At 36.5% G+C, this 12,885-nt stretch overlaps 2 protein-coding genes across 2 annotated transcripts; both read left to right on the top strand.

Annotated features, from left to right (window-relative positions):
* The first annotated feature begins 303 nt into the window (after nt 1–303).
* On the top strand, nt 304–1,004 carry LOC145557349 (uncharacterized). The gene is made up of 2 exons (XM_081618537.1): nt 304–617; nt 758–1,004. The coding sequence occupies exons 1-2, from the start codon at nt 304–306 to the stop codon at nt 1,002–1,004; spliced, it is 561 nt and encodes a 186-aa protein (XP_081474663.1).
* Nucleotides 1,005–5,075: 4,071 nt separating this feature from the next.
* LOC145557348 (uncharacterized) lies at nt 5,076–5,884 on the top strand. Its single transcript, XM_081618536.1, has 2 exons — nt 5,076–5,322; nt 5,481–5,884. The coding sequence occupies exons 1-2, from the start codon at nt 5,076–5,078 to the stop codon at nt 5,882–5,884; spliced, it is 651 nt and encodes a 216-aa protein (XP_081474662.1).
* The last annotated feature ends 7,001 nt before the right edge of the window (nt 5,885–12,885 follow it).

Here is a 12,885-nt window from a genome sequence, read left to right as displayed (position 1 = left end):
GGCCGTGACTTTTGCCTTGAGGAAGCTGCCATCTTTCGTAATGCTGTGACTGCTTGCCAGTTGGAAGATTTGGGTTTTATTGGTCATGATTTTACATGGACCAATAATAGAGGTGGGGTGGAGAATATTCAAGAAAGATTAGATAGATTCCTTGCAAACCGGGCTTGGAGGGATTTATTTTTGGGATCTTTTGTCACGCATCTTACGAAGAGAAGGTCCGATCACTTACCTATTCTTGTATGCATCAAAGAAGCTGTTCCTAAACAAAAGAAAAAAAGAAAAAAAATTGTATCGTTTTGAGGAATGTGGCTACGAGATGAAAATTGTGCTGAGATAATCTCATCTGCTTGGGAGTATGGAGGGGACTTGTGTTCAAAAATAACCTTTACTTCTGCGAGGCTTAGTGCTTGGAGTAGGGAGAAATTTGGAGATTTTGTAAAAGAGCTAGATGCATGTAAAGCCCAAATGAAATTCTTGATGGGTGAGTATCAATCGGAGGAGGTGATTTCCCAAATGAGGGCTCTTGATGATCGGATGGATGAGTTGGAAAAGAGGGAAGAAATGTGTTGGAAGCAGCGTAGTAGGCAAGATTGGTTGAAGCACGGTGACAAAAATACGTTTTTTTTCATCAAAAGGCCAAGCAACGAGAAGCACGAAACAATATTGCTCACATAAAAGATGCGGCGAGCAACTCATATGACAGTGAAGAGCAAATTTCAGAAACTTTTGTGAGCTATTTTGTGGATCTTTTTGCTAGAAGCAGCAACATTAAGACAGAGCCTGTGATGGAAAAAGTCGTACCTATCATAGATGAGAGACAATACACGACTTTAAATGCCCCATTTCATGCTGAGGAGGTTCGCACGGCCCTATTCCAAATGCACCCTACAAAGGCCCCTGGGCCCGATGGTATGTCTGCAATTTTTTATCAGAAATTTTGGGATATTGTGGGAATTGATGTAGTTGCAAAAGTGTTAGATATTGTGAATAATGATGGGATGTAGGTTCTATTAATCAGACTCACATTGTGCTAATTCCGAAAAAAAAAGTGTGAGTCTCCTGTTGATTATAGACCGATAAGTTTGTGTAATGTTTTGTATAAAATTGTCACTAAGATGCTTGCAAATAGATTGAAGTTGGTGCTTCCGTATATTATTCATGAGTCACAGAGTGGTTTTGTTCCGGGTCGGCTGATTACGGATAATGTGTTGGTGGCTTATGAGTGTTTTCATTACCTCAGAAAGAAAAAAAAAAAGGAAAGAAAGACTATTTGGGCCTTAAACTTGACATGAGCAAGGCGTATGACAGAGTAGAATGGGAATTTTTGCAGAAAATGATGCTAAAATTGGGAATGCCAGAATATTTTGTAGCTCTGATCATGAAGTGTGTTAGTAATGCCTCGTTTGATGTGCTTGTGAATGGCCAGCCGTCGAGAAAATTCAAGTCTAGTCGGGGACTTAGACAGGGTGATCCCATCTCTCCTTTCTTGTTTATTTTGTGTGCAGAGGGTTTGTTGGCTTTGCTTAGAGATGCAGAAAGTAGGAAGCTCATTCACGGGGTTAAAATTGGGAGACATGTACAACCTATTTCCCACTTATTTTTTGCGAATGATAGCATGCTGTTTGTGAGAGCGACAGAGGAGGAAGTTGATACGGTACTTGGTATTCTTTCTACTTATGAAGTGGCTTCGGGTCAGAAACTGAATATGGATAAATCGAAGGTGTCTTTTAGCCGAAACATTGAGCAAGAATGGAAAAACATGCTTCGGATGAAGTTGTCTTTTAAGGCTGTCGAGGGACATGATAAATATCTTGGTTTACCAACTTACATTGGTGGATCGAAGAAACAAGTTTTTCAGAATATTCAGGATCCGATTTGGAAGAAACTTAAAGGGTGGAAAGAGAAGTACTTATCTCAAGCCGGGAAGGAAATTTTGATTAAATCTATTGCCCAAGCTATCCCGTCTTATGTTATGCAATGCTTCCTAATTCCGGCTAGTATTTTAGAGATGGTGGAAAAATTATGTAGATAATTTTTTGGGGGGCAAAAAGGGGAGGAGAAGAAGATTTGTTGGGTGTAGACACCCATTTGTGTCTCCCCAAAACTAAAACCAGTGATGAGTACCTTTCACGTCGAATCAAATCGAATGAAGTCAAAGTGTGAAAAGTTTAGTGTTGTGGATAGTTTTAATTCTTTTCTCTTCTCTCTGTTTTTGAAAACTTATTTTAAGAAAATAGTCAATCTAGTTTGGTTGGTCCATGATAAGGATCCAATAATGGTGTAGTTGGATGGGGTTTGAAAAGACCTTTCTAACGATATATTATAAGCCCAATTCCGATGAATATCGAGGAAGTTATGGCCAAAATACTAAACTGGGCCCGATTTGGTTTTTATATGCGACCCAATAATCTAGAGGAGGGCCTATTATTAATTATCATTCCTAAAGCTATTAGGATTTATTATAGTTTTTAGAATACTCTAGAAGGTTCTTTTAAATCCTAATGGAGTTAGGATTGATAATTATGTTTTAAAGAGTTTGAAATTGAATAAAACTACTCCATTTAAAAATCCTTGTTTTGTACAAAGTGGAATATATTCAGATTTTATTTTCGTGCCTCATAATATTTATCCAAATTTTATATGGTTGGATATATCTTGAAATTATTTTTCCAATGATATATTATAATATTAAATCCGAGTTATAACGAAAAAGATATAAATGAGACATGAAACTTTATCCAAAACTGCTACCCTTCCACTATTTTGGCCATATCTTTTTATCTACAAAATATTTTAATCTGATTCTAATTGGGTTGGAAATTAGACTTTAATAGCTTTCCAACGACATATTATATGCCTTATTTGGACTTTTGGATCAAAAGATATGATAAAAACAAAAACGCGTTAAAAACAGGCTTGGCGCCTGGAACCAGGCCTGGCGCCTGGTGCTAGCCATTGGCGCCTGGCGCCAATAGCCAATGTATGGCGCCAACCTCGTTTTGCATGCGCCAAACTCTATTTTGTTAATTTTATCTTTTTGGCTGATTTTCTCTATAAGTAACGTATTAAAACTCCGTTTTCGATAACCAGATTTCATCAATTCTTATTTCAATTCACCAACTCTCATCAAGATTTTCTTGATTATTTTCTCTCTCTCTCTCTTTTTTTCTAAACTAGCCTTTTCTCAAATACAAAATTTCGCATTCGCAAGACTTAGATACACCTAGCCATATTCGAAGTTGCCTTCGCCCTAGACGTGAAAGGTTTTAATTTATGAGGGTTTGGTCCCAAATCTCTATTTCAATTATTTAATTTGATTGTTGTTTATTATTTTCCTTGAAGTTACTAACGTGTGTATTTTGTTATTAGAAAGAGGTACGAAGCATCAAAGTAAGTGCTTTAATTGATTTATTGATATTATGATTTAGAAATCATGTTTACATTGTTATTATGATATTCCTAGTATCATGTCTAGGGTAATTTTAATATCAAATATGATTGTTATGATGCTTCCTATGTTCTTCCTAATACTTATGATTGTTAGTATCATGTTAGGGCTAAAGACTTGATTTTTATTGCTTAGTGACATGCTAGGGTTTGTTATTAATCTTGTTAGTATCATGCCTAGGATCTTGCTACTATTATTATGCTTTAATATTAACATGAACATGATTATGATTATAATTGTTATAATTTATGATGATTATGAATATGATTATTATTATTATTTTGATGATGATTATTTTATTATTATTATTATTATTGTTGCTTTATATATATTATATTTTATTTTGTTATTGATTGATCACGCCTTTTATGCATGTTTAAAGGGAATTTGTACTTGTAATCACGATTAATAAGATAATTAATAATCTTGTTTAGGGTTAATTGTGATTATAATTCAAGTGATCGCCAATAATAGTTTATTTGTGCATTAAATTCAACCAACGTAGATTAAACAGGTTTAGGGTTAATCTATTGCTTGCATGTTAGTCAGAAAGCGCACATGAATACGATCAGAATAAAGTAGAGGCCTATTATTAGGGTAGGTTCAATCTCTTTTAGGTTGGATTTGTACCTTCATCCCCGAACCCTTATTTGGTTCAAGACCTTATGGAGTTGACGATCTCTTGGATCGTTAAGGGGTGTAACCTTCATCCTATGAACGGTTTACAAGTTCCTAAAAAAACTTGTTGGCGACTCTTTTGCTCTATCTTCTTCCCTTTTGGACGCCACCGTACTTTAGTGTATGATCACAGTGGGGTTCAAGCTAGTGGGATTAAAGCTTGAAATTATTCCCTACACTGGGTTGCTTGGGAGAAAATATACTCCTCGAAGAATCAAGGGGGTCTCGGATTTCAAAATATGAGGAATTTTAATAAGGCCCTTCTAGCGAAGCAAGCATAGCGTATTCTTTCTAATCAAGACTCTTTGATGGCCAAGGTTTTAAAAGGGAAGTATTTTCCTCACTCATCGTTCTTGGAGGCAAAAATTAACTTGAATTCGAGTTATACGTGGAGGTCCATTTTAGGGGCTCGTGAGGTTCTTCTCAAAGGCGTTAGAAAGAATGTAGGGGATGGAGCTACTATCAACATATGGAGTGACCCCTGGGTGCCAAATCTGCCAAGGTTCACTGTTGCCTCCTGTCGAAGTGATGATGCTCAAGATCTCAACTATGTTCGTCAATTATGGAGTAATAGGGAGTGGGATTTAAATGTCCTTAATGCTAATTTTTCTAAAATAGAGGTGAGCAACATTCGATGTATTCCTATCCCTCTCTTTGATTGCAAAGATTCATGGTCGTGGCATTTTACAAAGGATGGGAATTTTTCGGTGATAAGTGCGTATATTTTAATCACCGATGAGCAAATGCGTGATATGGCCGCAACATCGAATGGGGAAGTGTCTTTCGACTGGAGAGCTATATGGCGTGCTGAAATTCCACAAAAATTTAAACTTTTTGCGTGGAGGGCTATCAAGGATGCGTTGTTGTGGCTGTTCGTAGTAATCTGGCTCGTCGAGGTATGGAGGTTGATGTGCGTTGTTCTATGTGTGGTGAATGCTGTGAGAGTATGATGCATATGTTGGTGCATTGTGAATATGCAAGGTTTATTTGGTACACTTCCCCTTTGCGTTTGGAGGTGGGAAATTATGCAGGGGATAGCTTTCGAGAGTGGTGCTGCTCGGTGAGAGTGAAGTACAAAGACCCGGGTTGGTGGTGTATTTTCTGGTGCATTGCTTGGGGAGTTTGGCTTCGTCGAAATAGATGGGCTTTTGATAGGAAAAGGCTTGATAAAATCGAAGTGATTCGCAAAGCTGTAGGTATGGTGGGTGAGTTCGAACACGCCAAAGAGGTATGCAATACTAATCCTTCCCCTCCAACCTTTGAGTGTGTGTGGAAACCCCCCCCCCCCCGGCTGGGATAATCAAAATCAATTCCGATGCTGCAATTTTTTCTCCTAATGGGGTGGGCTTGGGAGGTGTTGTGCGTGACTCGGTTGGGGATGTGGTTGCTTCTACTTGTAGTAAAATTGATGGTTGTTTTGATGTGGATGTGGTAGAGGCCTTAGCGATGCGCCATTCGTTATATATTGCAATGGAGGCTGGGTTTAGGTGTGTTAGCTTGGAAACGGATTGCTTGAAAAACCATCTTGTGAAAGGTTTGACTACCCCTACGGCTTTTGGGGTGATTGTTAATGATATATTGAAGCTTGCTCGATTGTGTCAGAGTTGCTCTTATTCTTTTGTGAAGAGAGGTGGGAACAAAGTTGCTCATGCCCTTGCTAAGTGTAGTATCAATTTTGTTGGCTTTCGTATTTGGATGGAGGAATTTCCTCCTAATGTAACTGAATTTGCGGTGGCTGATTTGAGCCTCATGGTTTGATTTATAATAAGTGATTGCTTCCCGTAAAAAAAAAAAAAAAAAAAAAAAAAAAAAAAAAAAAAAATCTATTTACGAGCGTTTGGGATATGGGAATGGGAGTTTGGGGATTAAAATGTGGGAACGGGATTGAGAATTGATTGTTGGGAATATATAAAAACAATACTTTGTTTGGATAGTGGATGAGAATAGATAAGGAATAAATAACAAAAATACAAAACTACTCTTACTAATCTTTCTTCTCCATTCTTTTCATTAATGGCAAAAAAATGATTTTCCACTTATTCCCATTCCCACACATTTATTACCTACCCTTCCTAAGTAATAAATTGGTGGGAATTCGCCCCATTTATTCTCATTCTCATTCCCTTTTTTTATTCCCAATCTCCTTTAATAAACAAGAGATTTTTTTAAAAATTTGGGATTAAAAATCCCATTCCCACCCTCAATTCCCATTTACCAAACACCCCCTTACAATAATGAAAAATTGATACTACATAATTTTTAGGAAATTTTCATTTTTGCTAGCAGTAAAAACACATGCATTTCATTTTTAGTATCGAAAAAAAAAATTATTTTATTTTACTACTCCCTCCGTCCCCGAAAAAACGACCCGTTTAGCCTAATTTTAGTCCCAAAAAGAATAACTCTTTTGTTTTTCCCAACATCTATTAAAATCACAAAATTACCAATATATCCTCAAATATTTTGTCATATAGCTCCTTCTTCCTATTTTACCCTTGTATTTTTTCAGATCTTTGTGTCATCTCCTCTCTAAATTTCTAAACTTTTTTTCTCTCTCCTGCCACCATTAATTTTTCTTGTGTTTTACCATACATTTGTACTTGAAAATTATTAATTACTTGTATTTTCCAATACATTTGTACTTGCAAATAAAGTTTCTTAATACCCGCGAAATCACCCCAAATGGATCGTTCTTTCGGAGACGGAGGGAGTACCATATAAAAGCAAGTTTTTTAAAAATTGCTGCTATTTAACCCTTAGTAATTCCATTAGTGAGATCCAGCCATCCTCGCTATCACCTTCCGACCACCACTCCCTCCTTAGCCACCCTAACTACCTCCTCGTCAGCCACCAAAAAATAAAAATTAAATCAAATAGATAAATAAAAAAAATTTAATAAAAAAAACCAACCTAATTCTCTCTCCTCTCCTCTCCCCTCTTCTCATTATTTCACCTCTAATCTCCTCATTCTCTTTCTCTCTCATCTCCGCCTACCTTCTCGCTCCTCTTTCTCGGTTTCTTTTTTTTTTCTCCCTCCTCTTTCTCTTTTCTTCTTCCTTTTCTTTCCCTCTCTCTGTCCTCATCTTCTCTCTCTGTCCTCCTCTCTCTCCCCAAGAAACACCAACATCAACCGCCCATGAAACCCCCTCCCCACGGCTTTTGATCGAATTTAACCACGGCACAACAAATTAATGGGTTTTTAGGTCGAATTCGACCATGAAAACTCTACATCCGGGGTTTTCATGGTCGAATTTAACCATATAAACCAAAAGTTGAAGATTTCATAAGATATGTTTACCCTTATGCATTAATTTATTATAATTTTTTTTTAGGTAGTGGTGGTCTGATATGGGGGTAGTGGTGTTGGTTGTGCGTGTGGTAGGTAGGTGGCGCTGGGTTTGTGGTGGTTGTGGCCAGCTTAGGCGGGTTTAGGGTTAGGGTGGGGATGATTTAGATCTGGACATAGGTTAGTTTGGGGAGGTAGATTACCTTGATTTCGCCAGCAACGAGAAGAAATTGGGGAAGGAGGGGGAGAGAGAATGGCGTGAAGGAGTTGGGCTTTGATTTCCGGTTCGGGAATTGTTATAGTATAGTTTTCTCGATATTGATTGGTTACTTGCTTAGTATTAATTTGAGTCTGTTTAATTAGTTAGTCCTTAGTCTCTTGGGATTCCACCCGTACTTGCTCAACTACATAGTAGAGTTAGTTCGGTTATTTTTGTTGGGTACGTGACACGCCTATCACCTACTATGTCTAGATCCGACGTCGCCGATGTTCTCTCTTTCACACGCCTTTCCTCTTGTTCCTCTTCTCATGGTCTATTTCATTCAAATTGATGGTTTTTACGATCAAAATCAACCATGAAATCTCTAGATCTAAAGGTTTCATGGTCGAATTTGGCCATATTAAACCAAATTCGATGAGAAATTAACATCTCATTTTCAGTTTTAAGGTAAGTTTTCTTGTTTTTTTCTTTTTCTTTTTTTTTTTTGTTTCATGGTCGAAATTTCTTTTCTTTTTTTTTTTGGAAGTTGTGGTCGTAGATCTGGGTTTGGTTTGGTTTAGGTTGTAATTTTTGGTTTTGCCATCGAAAAGGAGGAAGCCGTGGTGGTCGGTTAGGGTTGGGGGTGGTTGGGGATCTGGGTTTGTTTTGGTTGGTGGGTGGGTTTGTTTCGTTTATTTTTTATTTTATTTTTTCGGGTTATGGTTGGTGGGGTTGGGCGTGGGTCCGGTTCGATGGGTCTTGTGTGAGTTGGTTGTCGGTCTAGTTCGCTGGGTGTGGTGAGGGTTGGGTGTGGGTCTGGTGGAGTGAGGTGGGGGATGGTGGTGTGTGGTGAGGGCTGGTTTTGTGGTGGGGGATGGTGGATCGGGGTAGTAGTAGGCTTATTTTTTTTGTTTTTTTTAAAGCAGTTTTCGACGGAATTTCCCTCGAAATTTTCCGACGGGATTGTGTCCGTCGTCAGATTCCGACGCATTTTTCCGATGCCGGAAAATCCCTTCAGACGAAAGAATTTCGTCGGAAATTCTGTCGGAATAGTGTTTTCGTCGGAAGGGACCATTTTTCCTACCAACCCTTTTCCAACAACCCGTTCCGACAAGTTAGGGTGTTTCTGACGGTTTCCGTTAGAAATGGGCTATTTTCTAGTTGTGAACAAAGGAGAGAGAAAGATTTTACAATTGATTCTTTAAAGTTTAGAATAATTGTTGTTGAAATTAATAGAACAAACTTCAAATAATTCTTACAAGTGATTGAGTTTTTGAGAATCTAAACTAAGGGAGAGGAAAACTATACACTAACTAAGCGAATAAGCCTAAGGGAGTTAAGAGAGAAGAAGATCCGTACAAATGAGCTTAAATGAGGTATTAATAAGACCTCCAAATAAAAAGGACAGAGAAAACAATAATCGGCTCTACTACAGGCTTGCACGGAGAAAAATCGGCTTGCTTCTTTCTTCATTTTTGCTTCACTTCTTTTCCTCTTTGTTTAAAATTGCTTGCATACTTCTCGGGATATCTTTGTAGTGCATTCTTTGGACCTAAAATGTCATAAAAAACAAAAACAACCTCGAGAAGTACGAAATACACAAAAATGCATAAAAATAGAGTGAAAAATGAACTAAGGCATAGATTCCTCACATATTCAACGTTAAAAACCACTCTATAATCATACAAAATAGCAAGGTATCGGGCATCGCCCGGGCCTAAAAACTAGCTACTTATTAAAAAGAGGGCAAAAGAAGTAAGAAACCCTAATTACACTATTAGTGATTTTGTTGCAAATTCATAAGAGAATATCACAAGTCCACAACTTCCTAATGAACATATAATCCACCATGCTTTTGATACATATAACAACATGTATTAGGACTTTTAAGAGGTGATGTGGTGATATTAGTTCAACTATGGAGGTCTTTTTAGCATCATATTTGCAAAAGAGAATATATTGCTTAGCAGTGGCGAAGGGAGAGGGAGCTGTCCCCCCATTGTCCCAAAAAAAATAAAATTTTGATTTTCGCTAATTTGCTGTGTAAAAATTACAGTAATAAATAATATATTCATTAAACATACATTTATGTAATAGAATTATAAACTTGGCCTAGTGGTAGTTGGGTGAGAATTAGGATATTCCCTCACTTGGACCCAGGTTCGATTCTTTATACTCTCATTATACCGTTTTTTAAAAAATTCTTTATTTACTAAAACAAAAAGATATTACTCCGTATAATTCTTCAAGCCACAAACTTCACTCATTTAACTATTTTTATTTGATGGGCATTTATCTATCTAATTAAGTACTTCTTTGTTAATAGTGATTACTAATTGAGGTCTTTTTAGCATCATATTTGCAAAAGAAATTTCTCTTTAGGAGTAAAAGACCTCTAGTTGTAAAAGACCTCTAGTTATAAAACTATTTTTGTGTGTTGAATTGTCTTTTTAGCATCATATTTGCAAAAGAAATTTCTCTTTATTAGCACAACTATGGAGGTCTTTTTAGCATCATATTTGCAAAAGAGAACATATATTTTAAGTAATATCATAGAGTAAACTTAAGGCATTATCATAGAGTAATCCATATATTTAAGTAATAATACCAAGAAACATTTTTAAAAGTAATTCATTCATTAATTTTTTAAAAAGAAATGTCGTTTAACTACTTATGAAACACAAAATCCTGCTAGAAATAATTCGTTTCTACAAATGTCAAGCAATGGAGTGTTGATAAAGTCTTCATTGTATTTACAACATAAGCATTTCAACATCACTTCAGGCAAACAAAAACAAACAAGCAATAATCTATTCTTGTGTGGTTTGATGTAATATTAAAATGAACTTGTAGCACCCTAAGTTAACGGGACAAACCTCTTACCCAAAATATTATCTACTAGGTTTATAGTATGCCTAGCCTATGGCTCTCCCACATCCGGGAAGTTCAAGGGGGAAAGATTCAAGTATGGGCATAACTAGCTTAAAAAGACTTGGTGTGAATTGTAGTTCAATTTGTAAGCCAAGAAAAAAGACTAATAACCCAAGGCAACACCTTTAAGCATACACTATGTCAAATTTTTCTAGATAGAGGACACCCCAATTCCCAAAGTTTTGCTCTTTTAGTAGAATGGGGGGATGGGGGGTTGCCCAAAGGGTAAAAAAATGTAATCGACCATTAATCATTCCAACATATAACATCATTACTCATTAATTATATAAATGAATAAGAAATTTCTCTTTAGCTGTAAAAGACCTCTAGTTTATGACACAAAAATAGTTTTATAATGGTAAAAAGTTCTTACTCAAATGTTTTTAATCTACGGAGGACTAGACAATACTTGGTATTGAAGAAACAAATTATTCAATATTTCTTGGTGATAACAGTTAACAGATGATTCAGCAAGCCCATGAGTTTGCAAACCAAAGTTGTATTTATTTACGGAATATTTGTTTTCTTAAACTTTATGTCATCTTTATGTGATAAATCATTAAAAATAGGAAATTTTGCATTAAACCACCTTTTATAACCACTTTTTTTTTTTTTTTTTTAGGAAACCACCTTATAAAATTTTTTTCGCAAAAACACACCTTAATCTAAATTTTTTTTGCAAGACCACACCTTTCCCCGGAAAATAGATTTTGACCTTGTTTTCCGGGGTTGACCTGACCACGTGCTTTGCACATGACCCCCTAAAACCACAACCCTCCTTTTTTCCCCCGCCCTAGCCCCCTCCCCCTTCCAGTGGCCGGCAACCACCTCCCTCCTTCGTCGCCGGCAACCGCATCCCCTCCCTTTCCCATTCCCGTCCTTAAACCCAACCCTCAAGCCCAACCCATTCCCGTACCTTCGTGAAGCGCAACATTCATGGCAGTTGACGAATGGCGGAGTGTGGGTCTAGGTCAATAAATCGAGCGGCGGTGCTTTAGGTGGAAAAGGAGGAGAGAGAATTCGTGGGCAGCGCTTTAGGAAAGTAAGTGGTGGTGGATCTTGGGGTTCGAGTGGTGAGGGTGAAGGAAGTGATGGTGGTTAGGTGGAAGGGGAGGAGAGAGAATTCGTGGGTTGGGGGAAAGGGATGGGAGCTGGATCGCCGGCGCAGGGTTAGGGAGGTGGTTGCCGGTTCCTGTAGCTAGCAGGGTCTGGCAGCGGGTGGGGGAAATTGGTTGGCTGGGTTTTTGGTTGGCTGTGGAAAGTGGTTGGCCGCCGGAAAATTGGTTAATGCGTCGTTTAAGGGCGTCACGTGCGAGACATGTGGTGGGTCAACCCCGGAAAACAAGGTCAAACTCTATTTTCCGGGGAAAGGTGTGGTCTTGCAAAAAAAAAAAAAATTAGATTAAGGTGTGTTTTTGCGAAAAAAAAAATTTATAAGGTGGTTTCCTGCAAAAAAAAGTGGTTATAAAAGGTGGTTTAATGCAAAATTTCCTTAAAAATAAGTGTGAGTCAATTTTATCCAAAGCCTATGCTAGTTCAATTTTTCTACATACCTCTATTTTTATATTAGTGAGTGGCCGGGTAATGCATTGGGATGTTACTTTGAACACTTGTAATTGAATAAATAGGTTCATTCTTTATTATTAATTTATTTATTTATAATAGTTTTTTTTTATTTAACCTTTGAATAAATTATTTATGAAACAACTATTAACAAATTATATACATATCAATATCCATCTTATCAATTTCATCATCAGTTGGAAACTCTTTAGAATCATGTACATCACATATGTAGATTCTTCATTTACAAGTTTTACACACAATTCAACACTATCATTTTTAATATTTGAACCTACTTATATAAAATAATAGATGTCTTAAGAATTATGCGGAATTTGTCTCAATTTCATTACTTTTGTCAGCATAGTTATTATGAATATTTTCACAATATACTTTTAAAGTATCATATTATTCCATATTTGATAAAAAAAAATTCTTAATCCTTTGATTAAGATTAAGAAAATTTCAATAAGATGGGAAATTTCAATTCCTTATAAAAGATTTTTTTCACCAAAATTGATCCAAAATTATACTTATGAAAAAGCGATAATAAAAACAAGACAACCATAAATTTGTTTTATATAGTTTTTTTTTTCTCAAAAAATCTTTGCATGTATACAATGGCGTATCTATCATCTGGTAGGCTCAAATATCATAAAAAATATATTTAATTTATTTATAAATTAACAAATTAAGTAAAACTATACATTTATATATTTTTCTCATATTAAATAATATATACAAATTAGTTTTTTTCACTCGAAGCACGACAATAGCAAT

The sequence above is a fragment of the Chenopodium album genome, chromosome 9, assembly GCF_948465745.1.
Source record: "Chenopodium album chromosome 9, dcCheAlbu1.1, whole genome shotgun sequence".
Classification (NCBI taxonomy): Eukaryota; Viridiplantae; Streptophyta; class Magnoliopsida; order Caryophyllales; family Amaranthaceae; genus Chenopodium; species Chenopodium album.
Note: the sequence above shows the minus strand (reverse complement) of the source record. Positions and strands in the feature narration are given on the sequence as shown.

What these genes read in the sequence shown, in the direction of transcription:
- LOC145557349 (XM_081618537.1), top strand. Translation starts at nt 304, where the DNA reads ATGTGGCTACGAGATGAAAATTGTGCTGAGATAATCTCATCTGCTTGG. An exon ending in AAGCACGGTGACAAAAATAC is followed by an intron (nt 618 to 757) that starts GTTTTTTTTCAT and finishes TCTTTTTGCTAG; the next exon opens with AAGCAGCAACATTAAGACAG.
- LOC145557348 (XM_081618536.1), top strand. Translation starts at nt 5,076, where the DNA reads ATGCATATGTTGGTGCATTGTGAATATGCAAGGTTTATTTGGTACACT. An exon ending in AGTGATTCGCAAAGCTGTAG is followed by an intron (nt 5,323 to 5,480) that starts GTATGGTGGGTG and finishes TGGGCTTGGGAG; the next exon opens with GTGTTGTGCGTGACTCGGTT.